Below are 21,361 nucleotides of genomic sequence, written 5' to 3'. Positions count from 1 at the left end.
TATAGCAAGTCTGAATGTGCCAGTGTGTACGCTTACTATCTTTAGGGAAAAGACAGTGAGAGTATGACCCCACTTTAGGTTTTTATAACTCTGGCATTGTGACCCAGAAAATATATCACTTAAAATTCCTTATTATTGAACTTCATTCTTTTTTAAGATCGGGGTTCTGGTTGGTAAGGAGCTGGCAAGAAGGCTATTTCCTTTAGAACATGTGGCTTATTGCCAAAGGACACATGAATAGACATTTGAGAGTAGGATTGCCAACTCTGGTTGGATGTAATCCTGGAGGTTTCATTACATGACTCCCCACTCGTCTCACCAATAATTTTGCCCAGCTCAAACACCCTTTGCCCATTTTCAATATTTGTATAACTAATAAAAGTATTGTAAGAATATTGGACTAAAATCATTTTTTAAATGCCTCTGATTTTTTTTACACCCTTGTGTTGCTTGCAGCAATGTCCAGGAGATAATTTCTGGGAACTTCAGGGAAGACCTGGGTGGAGTTGGATGAGACAGGGTGGTAGGGGAAGGGAAGAAACAGATCTATTGAGCCAGCCTATCCTTGGTAGCCTCCCCTGAAGGGATATTTTCCATATGTGAGCCCCTTATATGGTTATATAACCATGATAGATGGTCATATTGGTGCTTCATATAGCACTTTTCATGACCACAGATGTCTCAAAGCACTTTTATAGCTAGTTAAATATTTTATGAAGTGTATCTACTGCTGTAGGAAAGGTGACAATTTGTGCACAGCATATTCCCATAGGCAGCAATGTGATAATGACCAAGTAATCTGTTTTTGTGATGTTAATTGAGGGGTAAATATTGGCCTTGATACCAAGGATAACTCCCCTGCTCTTCTTTGAAATAGTGCCATGGGATCTTTTACATCTACCCAAGCCAGTAGATGGGTTTAATGTCTTATTCAAAAAATGACAGTGAAGTACTGAGGTAGTGCTGCACTGGAGTGTCAGCTTTGATTTTTGTGCTCAAGTCCTAGAATGGGATTTGAACCTGAAAACTTGTGACTCTGAAGTGAGACTGCCACCAATATCAAAAGTTTCAGGGGAAACTTTTTAATCCAGAAATGTTTAGAATATGGAACACTCTATCACAAGGAGTGGTAGCGATGAATAGCATGGATGCACTAAATGAGAAGCTAGATAAACACATGAGGGAAATAGGAATAGACGGTAATACTGATAGAGGATTAGGAGGAGGCATGTATGGAGTGTGTGAACACTGGCATAAACCAGTTGGGCCCAACAGCCTGTTTCTGTGTAATAGGCTCAATGTAAATAGCAAAAGGAAATCTGGAAATGCTGGGGATAGGTCAACACCTGAAAAACGACAGCACAGGTTAATCATTTGGGTGGGGCCCAATTCATCAGGGTTCTGGCAAGAGGCTTGTCTCTTAGATGCTGACTAACTGGTTGTCCCTTTCCAGTGAGTTTTGTTTCTATTTTGAACCAGTTGCCTGCCAGAAGGTGAACTGCAGATGCAAGTAATTAACCTTGCCAACTGAGGTTAAATTGGCTAGACCTTGTCTTAGTTGCTTTTTAATCTTTCTTGGAATGTGAGTGTCGCTGATAAGGCAAGCTTTTGTTGACTGTCCATTTATTGCCCTTAAGAATTGGTGAGCCGCTTTTTTGAACTGCTACAGTCCATCCATGGGTACATTCACAGTGCTGTTATAAGAAGGAAGTTCCAGGATTTTGACCTAGCAACAATGAAGAAACAGTGACTTGGTTCCATGTCACGATGATGTGTGACTTGGATGCGAAATTGCAGATAATGGTGTTCCCATGTGTCTGCTACCCTTGTTCGTAGTTGGTAGAAGTTGTGGGTTTGGAAGGTGCTTTCTAAAGAGTCTTGGTGATTCGCTGCAGTGCGTATTGTATATGATGCACAGTGCTACCACTGTGCATTGCTGGTGGAGGAAGTGAATGTTTAACGTAGCGGATAGTGTGCTGATCAAGCTGGTTGTTTTTTCCTGGACGATGTCAAGCTTCTTGAGTGTTGTTGGAGCTGCACTCATTCAGGCAAGTGGAGAGTGTTCCATCAAACTTCTGACTTGTGCCTTGTAGATGGTGGACAGACTTTGGGGAGTCAAGAGGTGAGTTACTCACTGTAGAATTCCCACCCTCTGACCTGCTCTTGTAGCCACAGTATTTATATGACTTGTCCAGTTTTAAATTTCTGGTCAATGGTAGCCTCCAGGCTGTTTGATGGCAGGGGATACAGTGGTGGTAAAGCCACTGAATGTTATGGGGCGATGGTTAGATCCTCTCTTGGTAATAGTCATTAACTGGCACTTGTGTGGCATGAATGTTACTTGTCAAATATCAGCCCAAGCCTGAATGCTGTCCATGCCTTGCCACATATGTACGTGGACTGCTGCAGTACCTGAGGAGTTACGAATTGTACTGAACACTGCTGTGCTCTGAGCCTCCTTTGTTCTGATGGTTGACTTGTTTAGACTGATCTGTCAGCGCACCATTATGCAATGCCTGCTGGTAATAAAACAGTTGTAAAATAAACATCCAACTGTGTTTCTGTAACCAACTGTAGCCTGACAACTGAGCTTTCTTTTCTGGATTGGAAACACAGACTCTACTTCATCAATCCCACTTGTGATGGAATGGGATAAGTTGATTCATTTTCTCTCTGACTCCAATTTTAAGCAGCAATTCTTTTATTGTGGATTTAAATTCCTATTTTTCTAAACTTGTGGAGAGATAGGGAAGGGGCTGTGACAGTGCGGAAAGGAGCTGGGGAGATAAAGGCCTGGATTTCCAAGGAGTCACGGGGAGTCCGCAGCATATCCAAAATGGTGGGCAGACACTGTTTCCGGAATTCCCACCCCCAAATCTGGCAGAAACCATTTTTCAGGGTGGGAAGTGGCTCCCACATGTGGGAAACCCGAACTCAGCAGGGCCATTTGAATCTAGTGCTGAGAAAGAAATTCGCCACACGGTGATCGCCTGATTTCAGTCACACCTTAGATCTCCCAAGTGCAGCAGGGTTATTTCTCCAGCAAAACTTGCAGTGAGTGGAGGATAGTTGCATAATATAAATATTTATTTAAAAAAAAATCCAAGTCACTTACAGTGGTGATTGACTTGGAATTGCCCAGTCACCTACATTTTTGCTGCTCTTGTGGTGTCACTATACATAGGCCACTTTTAATGGCTGAACCAGTATAAACTCCAATACACTCTCCACAAGCTGAGAATTCTGCTCCTTTTATACTGCAGGCAGAAGTCCCAATTGGCAGAAGTCTTATGATGAAGATACAAATCCCAAAGCAGCTGTGGACTGGAGACCAGTTCAAGAGTGTGGTGAACTTCTTTCTCGCATACCCAGGCTCCTTCCTATATAGAGTTCAGTCCTACACCTATACCTAACTCGTGAACTAGCTGCCACCCACCACTTGCAGTGGTCTGTAGACTTTTAACTACATCATCATGTAGTGAATTTGGGATTCTGGAGCTTTTGACTGTTTGGCCTACAACCTTCATTTGTAGACTTCAGATCTGAGTGAAGCACAGGCAGATTTGTAAAATAAAGAACAAACTTGCATTTATATAGCGCTTTTCTTGAACACACAACTTTTCAGGCAATAAAGTATTTTATGGAGTGTGGTCACTGTTGTAATATAGGAAATGTGGCAACCAATTTGCACACTCAACTCCTGAAAAGCCACAATGTGATAAAGCCCAGATCTGCTGATCTTCAGTGAAATAGAAACAGAAAATGCTGGAAATCCTCCACAGGTCAGGCAGCATGTCTGGGGAGAGAATTAATGTTTCAGGTTAATAAAATTTCATCAAAACTGCATGATCTTTGATGATTTGGGTTGGATGGGCCGCTTCACCTGCTTCCACCGACTGAAATATCACACCAGTGCAGGATGATGTTGGGTCACCAACATGATGTCATCGAGCACTACTTTACACCTGAGTGAGTTGGGCATGCGGTGCACGCTGAGCTAAAAGTTCTGCCCCTAGCTTTACTTTGAATGGTGTCATGGAAACTTTTATATCTACCTGAGAAGGCTGACAGAAGCCTTGGTTTAACATCTCATCTAAAAGACGACACATATCTGATGGTTTAGCACTCCCTAAATAAAAAAAATACTGCACTAGTGTTGGCCTAAATTATGTGTTTAGATAGTTTTGGGATGGAACTTGAACGCACAAATTTCTAACTTTACTCTTCCATTGTTATGGCACAGCCAATGGTAAATGCTGAGCTGTTCAAATCCCAAAGGGAAACTTGAAACAACCGCCACAATTGTTTTGTAATTTGTATATTTATTTTGAGATGCATGCCTTGAATTCAGTAGTAAGTTCACCAAGTCTTAGTGGGTTTTTACAAAATTAAATTAAACATATATTAATAAGTAATTTTAAGCACATACATGGGTTTACAAATTACTACTATGATAACTCCTAGCTCCCCTGATTTAATCTAATTCCCAGTTACACCTCCGTTAAGGCAACAGTAAGGCATATAGATTTTAAAAGACCTAGGCAAAGTAACATGATACCCTGAACAGTCGAATTCAAAGTGAGTTTTTCTCAGCTTCTGTTCCTTGAAAACATCAGCTTAAGGCTTAGATGCTGGAAGCTTTTCACACTTGTGTCAGATCTAAAATGCCTGCCCTTACACACATCCTTCTCTCCTTTTATACATATTTTCTCCTTTGAATACAAATTCCCATTGTTCCACTGTTTTTGGACTTTACCTCCGTAATAATCTATCATCATACTAATTTTACCAGTAATCTTTGGCAAAAGTAAACACACTGTTTCTTAACTTCTTTTGGCTAGGTGTAACGTTTCATCCCCTCTTTTGAATTCAAGCTACTCTGGTTTATTCAAAAATGCAAATGTTTTCTCTACACCTCACATTCCTAAACTTCACCTATGTTTACCTATTTAGCATTTCAAAACTAGCTTCTCTTCTTACATCAAAGCCTTCAGACCAGCTGTCTTTAATTCAGTGATGCAGCCCCACCCACCCACACACACAGACCCCACTATTACTCTACAGTAAATTACAGTAACATTATAAAAATTATTATACCTTCCTGACATCATTGGGTGTGGGCAATGCTGGCAAGGCCAGAATTTGTTGCCCACCCCTAATTTTCCTGGAGAACATAAGAACACAAGAAATGGTCCACTCCTGCTCCTGTCAAACTTGCTCCACCATTTTGTATGATCAAGGCTGATCTTGGGCTTCAACTCCACCTTCTTGACTGCTCCCCAAATCCCTCAATTCTCCAACACTAAAAAAAATCTATCCCAGCCTTAAATGTATTTCAATGACAGAGCATCCACAACTCTTTGGGGTAGAGAATTCCAAAGAATCACAACCCTTTGAGCAAAGTACTTTCTCCTCATCTCAGTCCTAAATGATCGGCCCCAATCCTGAGACTGTACCTGTGATTTAGACTCTCCGACCAGTAGAAATAATCTCTCTGCATCTAAGAAGCCCTTTCAGAATCTTGTATGTCTCAATGAGATTGCCTCCCTAAACTCCAGAAAATATAGGCCCAATTTACTCAGACTCATCATAGGACAACCTTATCCCAGGGACCTTCGCTGTACTGCCTCCAATGCATATACATCCTTTCTTAAATGTGGAGAAGATGATGGTGAGCTGCTTTCTTCAACTGCTGCAGTCCATGTGGTGTAGGTACACTCAATGTTAGGAAGGGAGTTCCAGGATTTGTCCAGTTACAGTGTAGGGACCCACACCATCCAGACAATTCCAAGTCAGAATGGTTTGTAGTTATGAGGGGAACTTGCAGGTAGTGGTGTCTGCTGCCCTTGCCCTTCTCAGTGCTAGAGGTTGGGGTTTGGAAAGTGCTGTTGAAGGAGCCTTGGTGATTTCTGCAGCGCATCTTGTTTGTAGTAAACACTGTTGCCACTGTGTGGTAGTGATGAGGGAGTGAATATTTAAGGTGGTGGATGGGGTGTGAATCAAGCAGGTTGCTTTTTACTGGATGGTGTCAAGTTTCTTGAGTGTTGTTGAAGCTGTACTCTTCCAGGCAAGTGGAGAGCATTCCATCACACTCTCTTGACTTGTGCCTTGCAAATGGTGGACAGGCTTTGGGGAATCAGGAGGTGAGCTACTCGCCTTGGAATTCCCAGCTTCTGACCTACTCTTGTAGCCAAAGTATTTATATGGCTGGTCCAGTTCAGTTTCTGGTCAATGGTAATCCCAGGATGATAGTGCAGGATTCAGCGATAGTAATTTTATCGAATGTTAAGGGGAGATGGTTAGATTTTCTCTTGTTGGAAATAGTCATTGCCTGGCACTTGTGTGTCACAAATGGCACTTGTCACTGATCTGTCAAAGCCTAGAAATTGTCCAGGTCTTGCTGTGTATGGAAATGGACTGCTTCAGTATCTGAGATGGGAGTTCTACTATTGAGTCATGGGTGATGGATTGAGGTCTACCAATTAGATCATCGTCACATTCTGTGCAAAAGTGGACAGCGAGGGTCCAATTTTAACCCTATCCAGCAGTGGAAACTGGCAGCTGAAATAGATTGGTGACTTGCCTGCTGATATCTTGCTGTCACTGTAACCACCTTCACCAGTCTGAGATCTCTGCGCTCCCCCAATTCCAGCCTCTTGCACGTCAACGATTTTAATCATCCACAATTGATGGCTGTGCTTTCAGCTGCCTAGACTCTAAGCTCTGGAAATCCCTAAACTTCTCTGCCTCCCTCCCTTGTTCTCCACTTTTAAGATACCCTTTAAGATCCACCACTTTGACCAAACTCTTTGTCATCTGTCCTAATAGCTAGTTATGTGGCTTGATGTTAAATTTTGTTTGATAATGCTCCTGTGAAACACCTTGAGATGTTTTACTTGATTAGTGGTCCTGTATAAGTGCAAATTGTTATTGTTATCTTGATTTGAACTTGTTCCTCTGAAGCTGGTGGTATCCTGTTCCAAAACCTGAATCGGGGTCCCATTGTGAGGAGAACACTGACCAGTTTGCATGTGGAGGGACCATTAGGGTCAAGTTAAATTCAGTCACCACTCAACCCTCAAACACACATTTCCCAGCATGGGTTATGGGTTGACCAATAGTGATCTGGAGCAAAGTCCCTGTACCCACCCAAACCATTCACCGGCCTCCATAAGACATAGGAGCAGAAGTAGGCCATTCAGCCCTTTGAGTCTTCTCTGCCATTCAATGAGATCATGATAATTCCATTTTCCTGCCTTTTCCCCATAACCCTTGAATCCCTTCCTGATTAAAAATCTGTCTAGCTTAGCCTCTAAATTCCTCTGCAGTAAAGAAGTCCACAGATTCACCGCTCTCTGAGAGAAGAAATTCCTCCTCATCTCTGTCTTAAATGGATGACCCCTTACTCTGAGATTATGCCCTCTGGTCCTAGGCTCTCTGATAAGAGGAAACAAACTTTCTGCATCTACCCTTTCAAGACCCCTAAGAATCTTGTATGTTTCAATAAAGTCACCTGTTAGTCTTCTAAACTCCAATCAGTACAAGCCCAACCTACTCAACCTTTCCTTCATCCCCAGGATCAACCTAGTGAACCTCCTTTGCACTGCCTCCAATGCCAGTATATATTTCCTTCGATAAGGGGACCAAAACTGTTCACAGTATTCTAGGCATGGTCTAACTAGCACCTTGTATAGGTTTAGCAAGACTTCCCTAATATATTACATCTACTGGTTCCCCTTTATTTATGCTGCTTGTTACCTCCTCAAAGAATTCTAATAAATTTGTCAGGCATGATTTCCCCTTCATGAAGCCTTGCTGATTCTGCTTGATTAGATTATGTATTTCTAAAAGGTCTGCTAATACGTCCTTTATAATGGACTCTAACATTTTCCCAATGGCAGATGTTAAGCTAACTGGCCTAGTTACCTGCTTTTTGTCTCCCTCCCTTTTTGAATAAGGGTGTTACATTGGCAGTTTTCCAATCCTCTGGGACTTTTCCAGAATCTAAGGATACTTGGAAGATTACTACCAGTGCATCCACTGTCTGTGTAGTGTTATGACTAAGCAGTTGGTAAAGCTGAGTTATGTAAAAATCCCAGAGGGAAACTTTAAACAACTGTCATAACCTATAATTTTAAGTGTTATGTTTGAGATGCAACTCTAAATTCAGGAATCATACCACCAGTTCTCGAGAGGTTTTATATTCAGCTTAATGAAGCATTTTATTAATTTACACAAGTTAAATATGGCTACTTCCTTTAATATCTGAGCATGCAACCCATCAGGTCCAGGGAACTTATTGGCCTTTAGCCTCATTAGTTTCCCTAGTACTTTGATTATTTAGTATTTTTGGAATGCTATTAGTGTCTTCTACCGTGAAGACTGATACAAAGCGTTTATTCATCTCCTCCACCATTTCCTGGTTCCCCAGCCTCATTCTCTAAGGGGCCAAAGTTCACTTTGGCCCCTCTATATATTTAAAGAAGCTCTTACTGTCCATTTTTATATTGCTTACAATTTACCCTCAAAGTTTATTTTCTCCCTCTTTATTATTTGTTTTGATCATCTTTTGTTGGTTTTTAAAACTTCCCTAATCCTCTGGCTTGCCACTAATCTTTGCCACATTGTCAAATTTTCTTCCAATTTGATACTATCCTTAACTTCCTCAGTTAACCATGGTTGGTTTATCCTGTTCCTAGAATCCTACTTCCTCATTGGGATTAACTTTGTTGTGAACTCTTTTTCTTAAATGTTTGCCATTGTTCATTTAACCACCTTTTCTGCTAAACTCCTTTCCCAGTCCACTCCAGTCAACTCTGCCATAATTCCTTTGTAATTATCCTTATTTAAGTTTACCACTGTTGTTTCTGACCCAGTTTCTCACTCAAACTGAATGTTAAATTTTACCATGTTATGGTCACTGTTTCCTCGAAGATCTTTTACTCTGAGATCATTTATTAAACCTACCTCGTTATTCATTACCAGATCCAAAGTAGCCTGATCTCTGGCTGGATCCACAACATATTGTTCTAGGAAACTATCCCAAATACACTCTAAGAATTTGATTTTCCCATTCTACATGAAGATTAAAGTCACCCATGATTAATGTATTGCCTTTTTAACAAACCCTCATTATCTCCTGATTTATTCTCTGTCCTACAGTATAGCTACTGTTAAGGGGCCTGTAGACTACTCCTACCAGTGTCTTCTTCCCCTTGATATTTCTTACCTCCACCCATATGGATTCTACATCTTCAGATCCAAGATCATTTCTTGCTATCGTACTTTTTCCATCTTATACTAACAAAGCTACCCCACCACCCTTTCCTTCCTGCCTGCCTTTCGAAAGGTCACATAACCCTGAATGTTTAGTTCCCAGCTTTGATCTCCTTGTAACCATGCCTCTGTAATGGCTTTAAGATCATACCCATTAACCTCTATTTGTGCCGTTAATTCATTTATTTTGTTCTGAATACTACGTGGATTTAAGTAAAGAGGCGTTAATTTTGCCTTTTTACCATTTTTCCCCCTTTTGCCCTATTTGCTGCTGGGTTTTTTTTTTAATGTTTGTACACTCTGTCCCTTCCTATCACACTCTGGGTATCATTACCTAAATAACTGCCTTGCATTGCTGCCATATTCTTTTGCTTTGTAAGCTTACGTATCCCCTCTCCAGAACTCTTTCTCTCTCTCCCCCCACCCCCCACCCACCCATTTAGTTTAAAGCCCTCTCTACAGCCCTAGTTATTAAACATGAGACATTAAAACAAGGTCCCATCTTCCATCTCAGGTGGATGAGAAAGATTCTGCAGTAGTATTTGAAGAAGAGCAGGGGAGTTCACCCCAGTATTCTGGCCAATATTTACACTTCAACCAACATCACTTAATACAGATTATCTGGCCATTTATTTAATTTCTGTTTGAGGGATCTTGCTGTGCACAAATCTGCTTCATTTATCCCTACATTGCAACAGTGGCCCCACTTTAAATATGTATTTAATTCATTGTAATGCAGTTTAGAACATCTTGAGGCTGTGAAAGGTGCTATAGAAATGTAAGTTTTTTTCTTTTCTGTGCTATCGTACTGCTGTCTGATTAAAATGCACTTTCCTGCAGGAGGACCCTTGTTTGGTCCTGATGTGAATACAATCATCGTCTTGTATCACTGATATATATGGATCACTGGACCTAAGCCCCAGCCCCAGCCTGTACTGCGTTCCTTGATTGAAACAGAGCAGCAGCAGAGGTGCTATTGTAAGCTTCCATGACTCTGGAGCAGGGAAGAAAGGAGGTGGGGGAGGGGTTGGCAGGGAACCAGTTAGGAATTCCACTCCCGATTGCTATCCATTGACCTCTGCTGAAAAATGGCAATGGCAAATGTGGACATCGAAAAGGCACTAGATTAGGTTCAGCTGTGATGCCCCGCTTGGATACAACATCCCAACAATGTTTCCTGTCAGGCTCATTCGTGGCCACTGGGTGAGATACCAGAGAGCTGTTGGCAACACCAGACTAACACCCCTGTAAAAAGGTGAGGAACAGGGAAGAATATTAGAAATAAAAACAGGAAATTCTGGAAAACATTCGGCAGGTCGGGTTACACCTATAGAGAGAGAAGCAGAGAGAGCCTTTTCAGGCTGACAACCTTCAGCAGATCTGGAAGATGACAGAGATTAAAAGGTCATTGGCTTGAAATAAAATTGGCCTGCGATGCCCAGTACAGTCAAACAGTCCAGCAAACTCATGGTCTAGGCTGTAGGCTAAAGAATAACTACTTAACAGAAATTCCTTGTTTTTTAAATTCATTCTTGGGATGTGGCCATCGCTGACAAGGGATTGATAATTATTGCCCATCCCTAATTACCCTTGGGAGGGTGGTGGTGAGTTACCTTTGCGAACTGCTACAGTCTGCTGTTAGGAACAGTAATTTCTGAGTTTGCTTGGTGCTGGTTGATCAGTCTGCCAGTTGGTGCCCTTTGGAGTGAGAACTCAACTCTTTTCAGTCCAGCATCCTCAGCAGTCTGTAAAACTATTGTGTGTTTGTTTATTTCCAGTAAGACACATGACAACCCAATACATCTGTCTCTTTACCAAACAGTACCAAGGAATCGAGACAAGATTATCAATGTCCTTCAGCCCTTCTCAAATTCAAACTCACGGCTCAGGGGAGTTCATGGGGCCTGTGTTCTAGTTCTGATTTCTATGAAATGGCCAACCTCTTATTTTAATCATGCTTGGTATTCTATAATCCACTTTCACCACATTATTGTCTCTCACTTGATTTCTCCCTTGATACTGGCACAGGAAGAGTCAACCTGATTTTTGTGCTTCAGACTCTAGAGTGGCACTTGATCCTTCAGCACCTGACTCAGAGGACTGAGTGCTCCCCACTGAGCCAAGCTGGTATATTTCTAATCCTACCAAATACATGTTTGATTAACTTGATTTGGTTCTTTAACGAAGTAACAGAGGGTTGATGTGTATGGAGTAATGGTGAATACAACAGGAAACTTGTGGTAGAAATTTCAGGCTCCTTGTCCTGTTTGTCTAGTTCACTCCACCAGGTTAAAGCAATGATCTAATGTTGTCTTGCATTCCTTTGTGCTTCCAGCATGTACTACAACCGGAACAAGTTTCCCCACTCACTGCGTTGCTGTGCAATATGCAGAGGCCACAAATCCCTTGACTCAAAAGTACCTTTGACACCCAAGTTTCTATTATAATCATTTTGTTTCTTCTTGACAGCAACCAATTGGCTTATAGCAAGATCCTGGAAATGGCAATGAGATAAATGTGCAGATTGCAGTGATGTTGCATGATGGATACATATTGCCTGGGACTCCAGGGAGAACTCTGTTAGTCTTCTTTGAAATAGCAGCTGTGGGATCTTTTACTTCACCTAAAAGGGTCGACATAACCTTGGTTTAACGTTTCATCCAAAAGACAGCATTTTTTTACTATTAATTCACGGGATGTGGGCTTTGCTGGCTGGGCCAGCATTTACTGCCCATCCCTAGTTGCCCTTGAGAAGCATCTTTAACAGTACAGCACTCGCTTGGTACTGACATTGGAAGGGTCAATTTGTTTTTTGTGCTCCAGTCTCCAGAATGGCATTTGATCCCTCACCACCTGACTTGAAGGCATGAGTGCTACCTACGGAGCCAAGCTGACACTGAGTGCTTTATGTCATGCTCTTAAGTGAATGCAAGTTGTTTAAAACCACCCTGATCTATGGAGCACAGACATCTCTCTGAAGTGATTCTATTACCTAGAGTGGAGGCCTGGTCATGTAATTGACAGTAACAACTTTACAGTAAACCACTGCAGGCATTATAATATGACTTGCACTACAAGTATACACGAAGGTGAATTGCCTCAGAGCACTTTACTCTATGAAGTACTCTTGGTTGTATAGTAACTGTTGCAGAGGCTTGGAAGGGAAAAGAAAGTAATGATAGGTACTGCATCATGCAATTCTACATTTTGCCCTTGGTGAGCTCCTTATCTCAGTTATGCCATGGGGCCTTGGGGAGAAATGCTCCTACTTGGGGTGGGGTGGAAAGCAGATACTCTGTGATCAATAACAACTTGCATTTATATAGAACCTTCATCAGGATCTCTGGAACTCCCTCCCTAAACTTCTCAGGCCTCTCTCTACTTTGCTATCCTCTTCCAAAAACCTATCTCTTTGATTAATCTTTTGATCATATATCCTGATTTCTCATATGACTTGGTGTCAAAAATGTTTTTTGTTGATATCGCTCTTGTTAAGCGCCTTGGGATGTTTACTGCATTAAATCTGCTAGATAACTGTAAGCTGTTGCTTAGAGACATAGGTTGACATTGAATGACACAAGAACAGATGACCAAAAGTTTAGTTGGAGAAGTATGTTTTAAGGATGAGAGTGAAGTAGAGAGATTTAGGGAGGAATTCCAGGGCTTAGAACCTAGACAACAGAAGACATGAGCAGCAATGTTGGAGCGATTAAAATCAGGGTTGCGCAAGTGGCCTGCGTTGGAGGAGTACAGAGAACTTGGCGGGTTGCAGGGCTGGAGGAGACTAGGAGAAGTAGAAAGCACAGAGTAAATATTAATGTGTTGGGGGGGGGTGCGTAAGATATGGAAGGAAGAAACTGAGGTACACCTGTAAAGTAAGACAATCCCTCAGTGACTAGAGAGAAGCAGGAGATAAACATCTGTGGTCTCATTTAAATCCAGTTTCCATGCCAACGTAGCCCATGTACAATAATTAATCGTGCAGTCAGGTTAGCCTGAATCCATGCTGCGTGCCCTTTGTGCATATTCCCAGCACACACCGAGGGAGCTGGCACACAAATAAACATGTTTTGATCTAAGGAAGCAGCCACTTGTCTGGAAAGCCTCCAGGATTCGACCGCAATGATTTTGTTGTTGGAGTCACTTTGCCCCCTGGTGGCGAATCATTTTTTTCTTTAACTTGCATAAAATTAGTTCCAAACTGTTTCTACAGGAGAGACGAGGGGAATTATTTTTTTTATATAGCAAGCTACTGTCTGAGAGAGTGATGGAAGTAGATTCAAAAGTAACTTTCAAATGGTATTTGTATAAATACTTGAAAAGAAAATGTGCAGAGCTATTGGGAAGAGCAGGTGGAGTGGGACTAATCAGATAGCTCTACCAAAGCATGATGGGCCAAATGGCCTTCTCTCTGTGATTTACAATTCTATCATGACATTTCCTTTGGAATTGTGTTTCAGTTCTGTTTAACCAAGTCTATAAGTATTTAGCTTCTGAGTTTGGTAATTTAGTGCTATCATAGACCATGGCTGCAGAATCCTGGCTCCATTGATTGGAGATGCTGATTGCATCAGTTGTTGATGAAGGGGGCCCAAAATTTGGTGAAATCTGGTCTATGGGTGTTAACTTGGATAAAAGGGGGAAAACTTACCCTAGGTTCCTGTACCTGATCAGCATCCCTGTGTTGGTTGCAGTTGACGATCGCATGTTCTGCATTGATTCGCTCCCTACTCAGATGGCCAACTAGACATTCACTGTCTAGGCTAGCACATGAAGAATTGTGGCTTAGGTTAATGGAGTGCCACTGGTACTCCACATACTTTCTGTGCAACACTTTTAAATGATAATATGACTTGCGTCAGAATCCCTGAGTCAGAGTGAAGTTACATTTCACAAGAAAACTAGATCCCTGGATACGTCTCAATTCTAATTGGACAGTGCAAGCTTGTCAGGTGTGACCTAGGTAAGACCGTGTGTTCAGTGACATATATATCTGTGACAATAATAGGCTGCTTGTTCCCTCATTTTCCTTTAGTTGAAAGAGTGAGCACGCAGAAGAGAACGTTTACCCGATGGATCAACTTTCACTTGGACAGGGTGAGGGCAAACATTACATTATTTCAGGCTATTTACTCATGCTGAACAATATTTGTTTACATATCTTGTTAACTGCTCACCTACATACATCTTTTTAAAAAATGAATGCTGCCGCCAGCTATGAGTGATTAATAATGTTATTAATATTTTGTATTTTCCTAACCTTCCTGTTCTTTGTTGTTACATTCTTCATCAAGTATTGTATTTATACTCTGTCCTCACAGTTATATGTCTCAGAATTGCATGTATATATGCCTCTCTGCCAATAAAGCACACCTCAGATATGAACTTGCAAACAGACAACACATTATGTCTTTACAATAAAAGCAAAATACTGCAGATACTGGAAATCTGCTTTTATCCTATATATTTTGTCCCCTACTTCAGTTCTCTCCCATTCTCTTGTGCAGGTGTTGCCTCTTGCTGGGGTACATAGTCATGGTTCAGCAGGTCTAGGGAAGGCAAATGGAATGTTGGCCTTTATTTCAAAGGGAACGGAGTATAAAAATAGGGAAGTCTTGCTAAAACTATACAAGGCATTAGCTAGACCACACCTAGAATATTGTGATCAGTTATGGTCCCTTTATCTAAGGAAAGATATACTGGCATTGGAGGCAATCCAGAGAAGGTTCACTAGGTTGATCCTGGGTATGGAGGGATTTTCTTATGAGCAGTTGAGTAGGTTGGGCCTGTACTCATTGGAGTTTAGAAGAATGAGAGGCGATCTTATTGAAACATATAAAATTCTCAGGGGGCTTGACAGGTCAGATGCTGAGAGGTTATTTCCCCTTGTGGAAGAGTCTAGGAACAGAGGGAAAATCTCAGAATAAGGAGTCGCCCATTCAAGACAGAAATGAAGAGGAATTTCTTCTCTCAGAGGGTGGTGAATCTGTGGAATTCTTTACTGCAGAGGGCTGTAGAGGTTGGGTTGTTAAGTATATTCAAGTCTGAGATAGATAGATTCTTAATCAGTAAGGGAATCAAGGGTTTTGGGGAAAAAGCAGGAAAGTGCAGTTGAGGATTATCAAATCAGCCATGATCCCATTGAGTGGCAGAGCAGATTTGATGGGCTGAATGGCCTACTTCTGCTCCTACGTCCTATGGGTTCTGGCTTTGCTCCAATCTCACCCAAGGGCCATTCTGAGCTTAGATAGTGAACATCAGCAAGATGAACACCAGAGTCAAGCAGTATTCTCCTAATGACCCACTCAAACACACAACTGTTATATGGGTAGCATCAGCAGGCTGCAGATTGGAGTCCTATACTTGGAGCACGGACATGTGTGATTCTGCAGGTGTCACGTGTGATTCATCAGGTGTCCATGGTCAGGACTAGAAACTTTCTTTATTCTTTCATGTGAGCTACACTGGCAAGGCCACCCCCAATTTGTTGGCCATCCCCAAATGGCTCATTGCTGTGGGTCTGGAGTCACAAGGAGACCAGGCAACATAAGGATTTCCTTCCCCAAAGGACACTAATGAACCAGATGGGTTTTTCACAACAATCGATGATGGATTCATGGTCACCATTACTGAGACCAGCTTTTCAATTCCAGATTTATTCATTGAGTTCAAATTACACCAGTTGCCATGGTGGCATTTGAACCCCTGCCCCCAGGGTATTTGCCTGGATTACTAGTTCAGTGAAATTACCACTACACCATCATCTCCCCTTGTTTTGATTTATTTTTTTCTTTTCCTATCTCAAGGAGGCTGAGAACTTTCTTAATGCCCACAACTACCCTTTTGGTCAGCCCTCCAACTATCCCCTGCTTTGGCTTAGCACTCTTTCTGTCTGGGAGCACCTCTGAAATGCTGTGGGGCGGTTTTAGAAACATTGAAAGTAGGAGTAGGCCATTCGGCCCTTCGAGCCTGCTCCGCCATTCATTATGATCATGGCTGATCATCCAACTCAATAGCCTGCTCCCGCTTTCTCCCCATACCCTTTGATCCCTTTCGCCCCAAGAGCTATATCTAACTCCTTCTTGAAAACATACAATGTTTTGGCCTCAACTACTTTCTGTGGTAATGAATTCCACAGGCTCACCACTCTCTGGGTGAAGAAATTTCTCCTCATCTCAGTCCTAAATGGTCTACCCTGTACCCTCAGACTGTGACCCCTGGTTCTGGACTCCACCATCGTGAACATCCTTCCTGCATCTACCCTGTCAAGTCCTGTTAGAATTTTATAGGTTTCTATGAAACCCCCCCTCTCATTCTTCTGAACTCTAGCGAATATAATCTTAATCGACTCAATCTCACCTCATATGTCAGTCTCGCCATCCCAAGAATCAGTTGGGTAAACCTTCACTGTACTCCCTCTATAGCAAGTACATCCTTCCTCTGACTAAGGAGACCAAAACTGCTCACAATATTCCAGGTGTGGTCTCACCAAGGCTCTGTACAATTGCAGCAAGACATCCCTGTTCCTGTACTCGAATCCTCTGGCTATGAAGGCCAACATACCATTTGCCTTCTTTACCGCCTGCTGTACCTGCATGCTTACCTTCAGTGACTGGTGTACCAGGACACCCAGGTCTCGTTGCACATTCCCCTCTCTCAATTTATAGCCATTCAGATAATAACCTGCCTTCCTGTTTTTGCTACCAAAATGGATAACCTCACATTTATCCACATTATACTGCATCTGCCATGCATTTGCCCACTCACTCAGCTTGTCCAAATCACACTGAAGCATCTCTGCATCCTCACAGCTTTCATGTCTTGAAACATGTCTTGGTGCAGAACATTTTCTAGATTAAAGGTGTTCAGTAAGTGCAAGTGTATGGTAGCTTGTTTATATAACATATACAGCTCATATTGTGTATTTGCATTTATTTTATATAAAACAACTTGCATCTATTTTGCACATTTAACTTCTCAAAGCTATCAAAATTACTTCACAGGTAACAATCCTTTAATCTAGATGGGTGCATCACATTTCCAGGATTTTTTCCCTGACTGCTTGGCCATTATTCTCTTATGCCCAGCTGGTAAAATATTTGTGCCATGTTGTGTGTGCATATGTATACTTTATGGCTGCTTGCTCACTGCGTGCAACTCTTTGGTTGTCTTCTCTCAGTGCAATCCGCCCCTGGAGGTGAAGGATTTGTTTCAAGACATGAAAGATGGGAAGATCCTGATGGCGCTGCTGGAAGTGTTGTCTGGGCAAAGACTGGTAAAGTTCTTCCAGCGCTGCTGGGCCCTGTAATTTTTGATTCTTTATTTTCTGCTTATTTTGCTGCAGTACATTTACCTGGTGGTGGATATCTTATTGAGGTATGCTGTTCTGATAATGCAACTATTTTAACTTATTTTGCTATTAAATATTTCATGATAAACCTTTATGAATCACTGGTTAGGCCTCAGCTGATTCTGTCCAATTCTGGGCACCACACTTTAGGAAGGTCTTGGAGTGGGAACAGAAAAGATTTACCAGAATATGACTAGGGTCAGAGACATCAGTTACACAGAGAGATTAAAGAAGCTGTGGTTACTTTCTCTTACAGAAGTTAGGGGAGATTTAATGGAAGTGTTCAAAATGAGAGATCTATTTGAGAAATGAGAGAGGGAGAAAAAAGAGGAGCTATAGGTCAGTTACCCTGACATCAGTTGCAGAGAAATGCTAGAATTTATTACTTGTAAGGAGTGTTAAGAAATCACTTCAAAAATCTTAACAAGACTGGTTTGAGGCAACACAGATTTATGAAAGGAAAAATGTGTTTGACAAATCGGTTTTTAGATTGCATCGAGTAGTGTGGTTAAGGAGAACCAGTGAATGTAGTGTATTTGGATTTCCAAAAAACATTCAATAAGTGACCATACAAAAGGTCATTACATAAAATTATATTTCATAGGATTAGGGGTAATATGTCAGCTCTGACTGAAAATTGGTTAATGGGCAAAAAACAGAGCATAGGAATAACTGGAACATTTTTGAGTTGGTTAAATGTAACTACCAGAAATAAGCAAGCATCAGTACTTGGGCCTCAGCTATTACAACCAATATGAATGACATAGTGATAAAAACATAAAAACAAAAAAACTGCGGATGCTGGAAATCCAAAACAAAAACAGAATTACCTGGAAAAACTCAGCAGGTCTGGCAGCATCGACGGAGAAGAAAAGAGTTGACGTTTCGAGTCCTCATGACCCTTCGACAGAACTTGAGTTCGAGTCCAGGAAAGAGCTGGAATATAAGCTGGTTTAAGGTGTGTGTGTGGGGGGCGGAGAGATAGAGAGACAGAGAGGTGGAGGGGGTTGGTGTGGTTGTAGCGACAAACAAGCAGTGATAGAAGCAGATCATCAAAAGATGTCAACAACAATAGTACAATAGAACACATAGGTGTTAAAGTTAAAGTTGGTGATATTATCTAAACGAATGTGCTAATTAAGAATGGATGGTAGGGCACTCAAGGTATAGCTCTAGTGGGTTTTTTTTTATATAATGGAAATAGGTGGGAAAAGGAAAATCTTTATAATTTATTGGGAAAAAAAAAGAAGGGGGAAACAGAAAGGGGGTGGGGATGGGGGAGGGGACTCACGACCTAAAGTTGTTGAATTCAATATTCAGTCCGGAAGGCTGTAAAGTCCCTAGTCGGAAGATGAGGTGTTGAAGCCCAACGCAAACTGGAGGAACAACACCTCATCTTCCGACTAGGGACTTTACAGCCTTCCGGACTGAATATTGAATTCAACAACTTTAGGTCGTGAGTCCCCTCCCCCATCCCCACCCCCTTTCTGTTTCCCCCTTCTTTTTTTTTCCCAATAAATTATAAAGATTTTCCTTTTCCCACCTATTTCCATTATATAAAAAAAAAACCCACTAGAGCTATACCTTGAGTGCCCTACCATCCATTCTTAATTAGCACATTCGTTTAGATAATATCACCAACTTTAACTTTAACACCTATGTGTTCTATTGTACTATTGTTGTTGACATCTTTTGATGATCTGCTTCTATCACTGCTTGTTTGTCGCTACAACCACACCAACCCCCTCCACCTCTCTGTCTCTCTATCTCTCCGCCCCCCACACACACACCTTAAACCAGCTTATATTTCAGCTCTTTCCTGGACTCGAACTCAAGTTCTGTCGAAGGGTCATGAGGACTCGAAACGTCAACTCTTTTCTTCTCCGCCGATGCTGCCAGACCTGCTGAGTTTTTCCAGGTAATTCTGTTTTTGTTATGAATGACATAGTGCTGTATTCAGGTTTGCCGATGACACAAAGTTAGGTGAGAAAGTAAGCTGTGAGGCTGCAAAGGGATATAATGAGTGGGCAAGAATGCAGCAGATGGAATAATAATGTGGAGAAATGACCTACTTTTTGCAGCTATAATAGAAAATAATTTTTTTTAAATAGTGAGAGACTAGGAAACATTCGTATTCAGAGGCCGAATGGCCTTGAACACTAATCAAGAAAGTTAACATGCAGGTACTGCAAGTAATTAGGGTATGTTAATCTTTTTTACAGAAGGATTGGAGTATAAGAGTAAAGAAGGCGTACTGCAATTTTATATAGGACCTTGGTGAGGCAACATCTGGAATACTGTGTATAGTTTTGGTCTAAGGAAGGATATACCTGCTTTAGAGGAAATGCAATGAAGGTTTGCTAGACGGGTCCATGGATGATGGGATTGTCCTATGCGGAATGATTGAGTAGACTAGGCCTGTATTTCCTACAGTTTGGAAGAATGATCTCTTTGAAACATATAAAATTCTATAGAGAGGTTGACAGGGTAGATGCCGGAAGGATGTTTCTCCTGGCTGGTGAGTTTAGAACTAGGGGTCACAAACTTGGAGTGCGGGGTTTGCAATTTAGGACTGAGATGAGGAAAAAATTCTTCACTCAAGGAGTTGCACTCTCTACTGTATAGAGCTACAGCTGCTCATTCCTTGAGAATATTCAAAGTGAAGTTGATGTAGAAGATTAGCAATGATCTTATTGGATGGCGGAACAGGCTTGAGGGGGTCAAATGACCTACTCCTCCATTTCTGCTTTGATAGAAAAAAACCTGATTCCACTGGTGGGAAGTTTGGTAATCAGAGAATTGGACCCCAGTCTCTCACACCTGGAGCAGCTGGTGCAGCAGAGTTCATGGTCCTTTCTCACAGGAAAGGTGGGCCCAAGGGATTGTCTGGCTTATTTCTCAGCAGCTGGTTGCAGTGGGGCTATGCACAGGCAGGTTGGCCAGTTTGGGCTTCTGCATTGCTCAGGTGGCTAGCAGCTTGCAGCATTTGCCCCCATTGTGATACAATGTCAGTTGTCTTTCACAGGGTCAAGTTGTGCTAGTGGGTGAAGCAGGACAGAAATGTACATAGTGTAAATATTGTATAAAGTAAAATTTTGCTGGGATCGCAAACCTGAGAAGGTGTAAACAACCATGTTTCTGGTTTTGGATGATAGGCATGTACCACCAGACCATAGTTACAATAGTAACTTTCTCACTGGACATCAGAGTGCCCTGTGGGCCTTGGATCGGCTGATGGTGGCTCTTTTTCTTTGCACAGATGCAGCATTACAAACATTCAATGCATCGGATTTTCCGGCTGAACAACATTGCAAAGGCCCTGCAGTTTTTAGAGGAAGGATATGTAAGTACAAGGTTCTTCAAGTTTCCTGGGTCAGGCCAGCAGCTTCTGTCCAACTTACACACGTCCATAGTTGAAAATAAAATTTCAATTGCTTTCATTGAATTTACTGATGGATTCTGTAAAGAGCATACTATGCTCCTCCTAACATCATCTGTGCATTACCTGCTTGCTTTAGGCTGGCAATATAGGCAAACACCTACCCCATTGATTCGGATTACTACATATTTTGTAATATTTTAGGGATGTTTTCTGTAATATTTAGAATTCTAATGTAAGAAGTATGTATGAATGTTGTGAGCTTAATGTGTAAATTGGAATATTTATGATGCATAACTGTTGTTAAGGCACTGTGTGAATTGTGATGTGGAATCCTACTGAAATATGCATCCTGT

General features: G+C 41.7%; 1 protein-coding gene across 2 annotated transcripts in view; it reads left to right on the top strand.

Moving 5' to 3' along the window:
- The window catches only part of LOC121292401 (calmin-like), an 84,868-nt gene that overhangs the window by 21,749 nt on the left and 41,758 nt on the right, over positions 1-21,361 (top strand). For both annotated transcript variants that reach the window (XM_041214260.1, XM_041214261.1), the window contains exons 2-4: positions 14,312-14,373; positions 17,456-17,551; positions 20,886-20,969. In XM_041214260.1, coding sequence (XP_041070194.1) covers positions 14,312-14,373; positions 17,456-17,551; positions 20,886-20,969 — 242 coding nt within the window. The remainder of the gene's footprint in view (positions 1-14,311; positions 14,374-17,455; positions 17,552-20,885; positions 20,970-21,361) is intronic.

This window comes from Carcharodon carcharias, chromosome 20, assembly GCF_017639515.1.
Source record: "Carcharodon carcharias isolate sCarCar2 chromosome 20, sCarCar2.pri, whole genome shotgun sequence".
NCBI classification, from domain to species: domain Eukaryota; kingdom Metazoa; phylum Chordata; class Chondrichthyes; order Lamniformes; family Lamnidae; genus Carcharodon; species Carcharodon carcharias.
The sequence above is the reverse complement of the archived record's forward strand: the minus strand, read 5'-3'. Positions and strand labels throughout refer to the sequence as shown.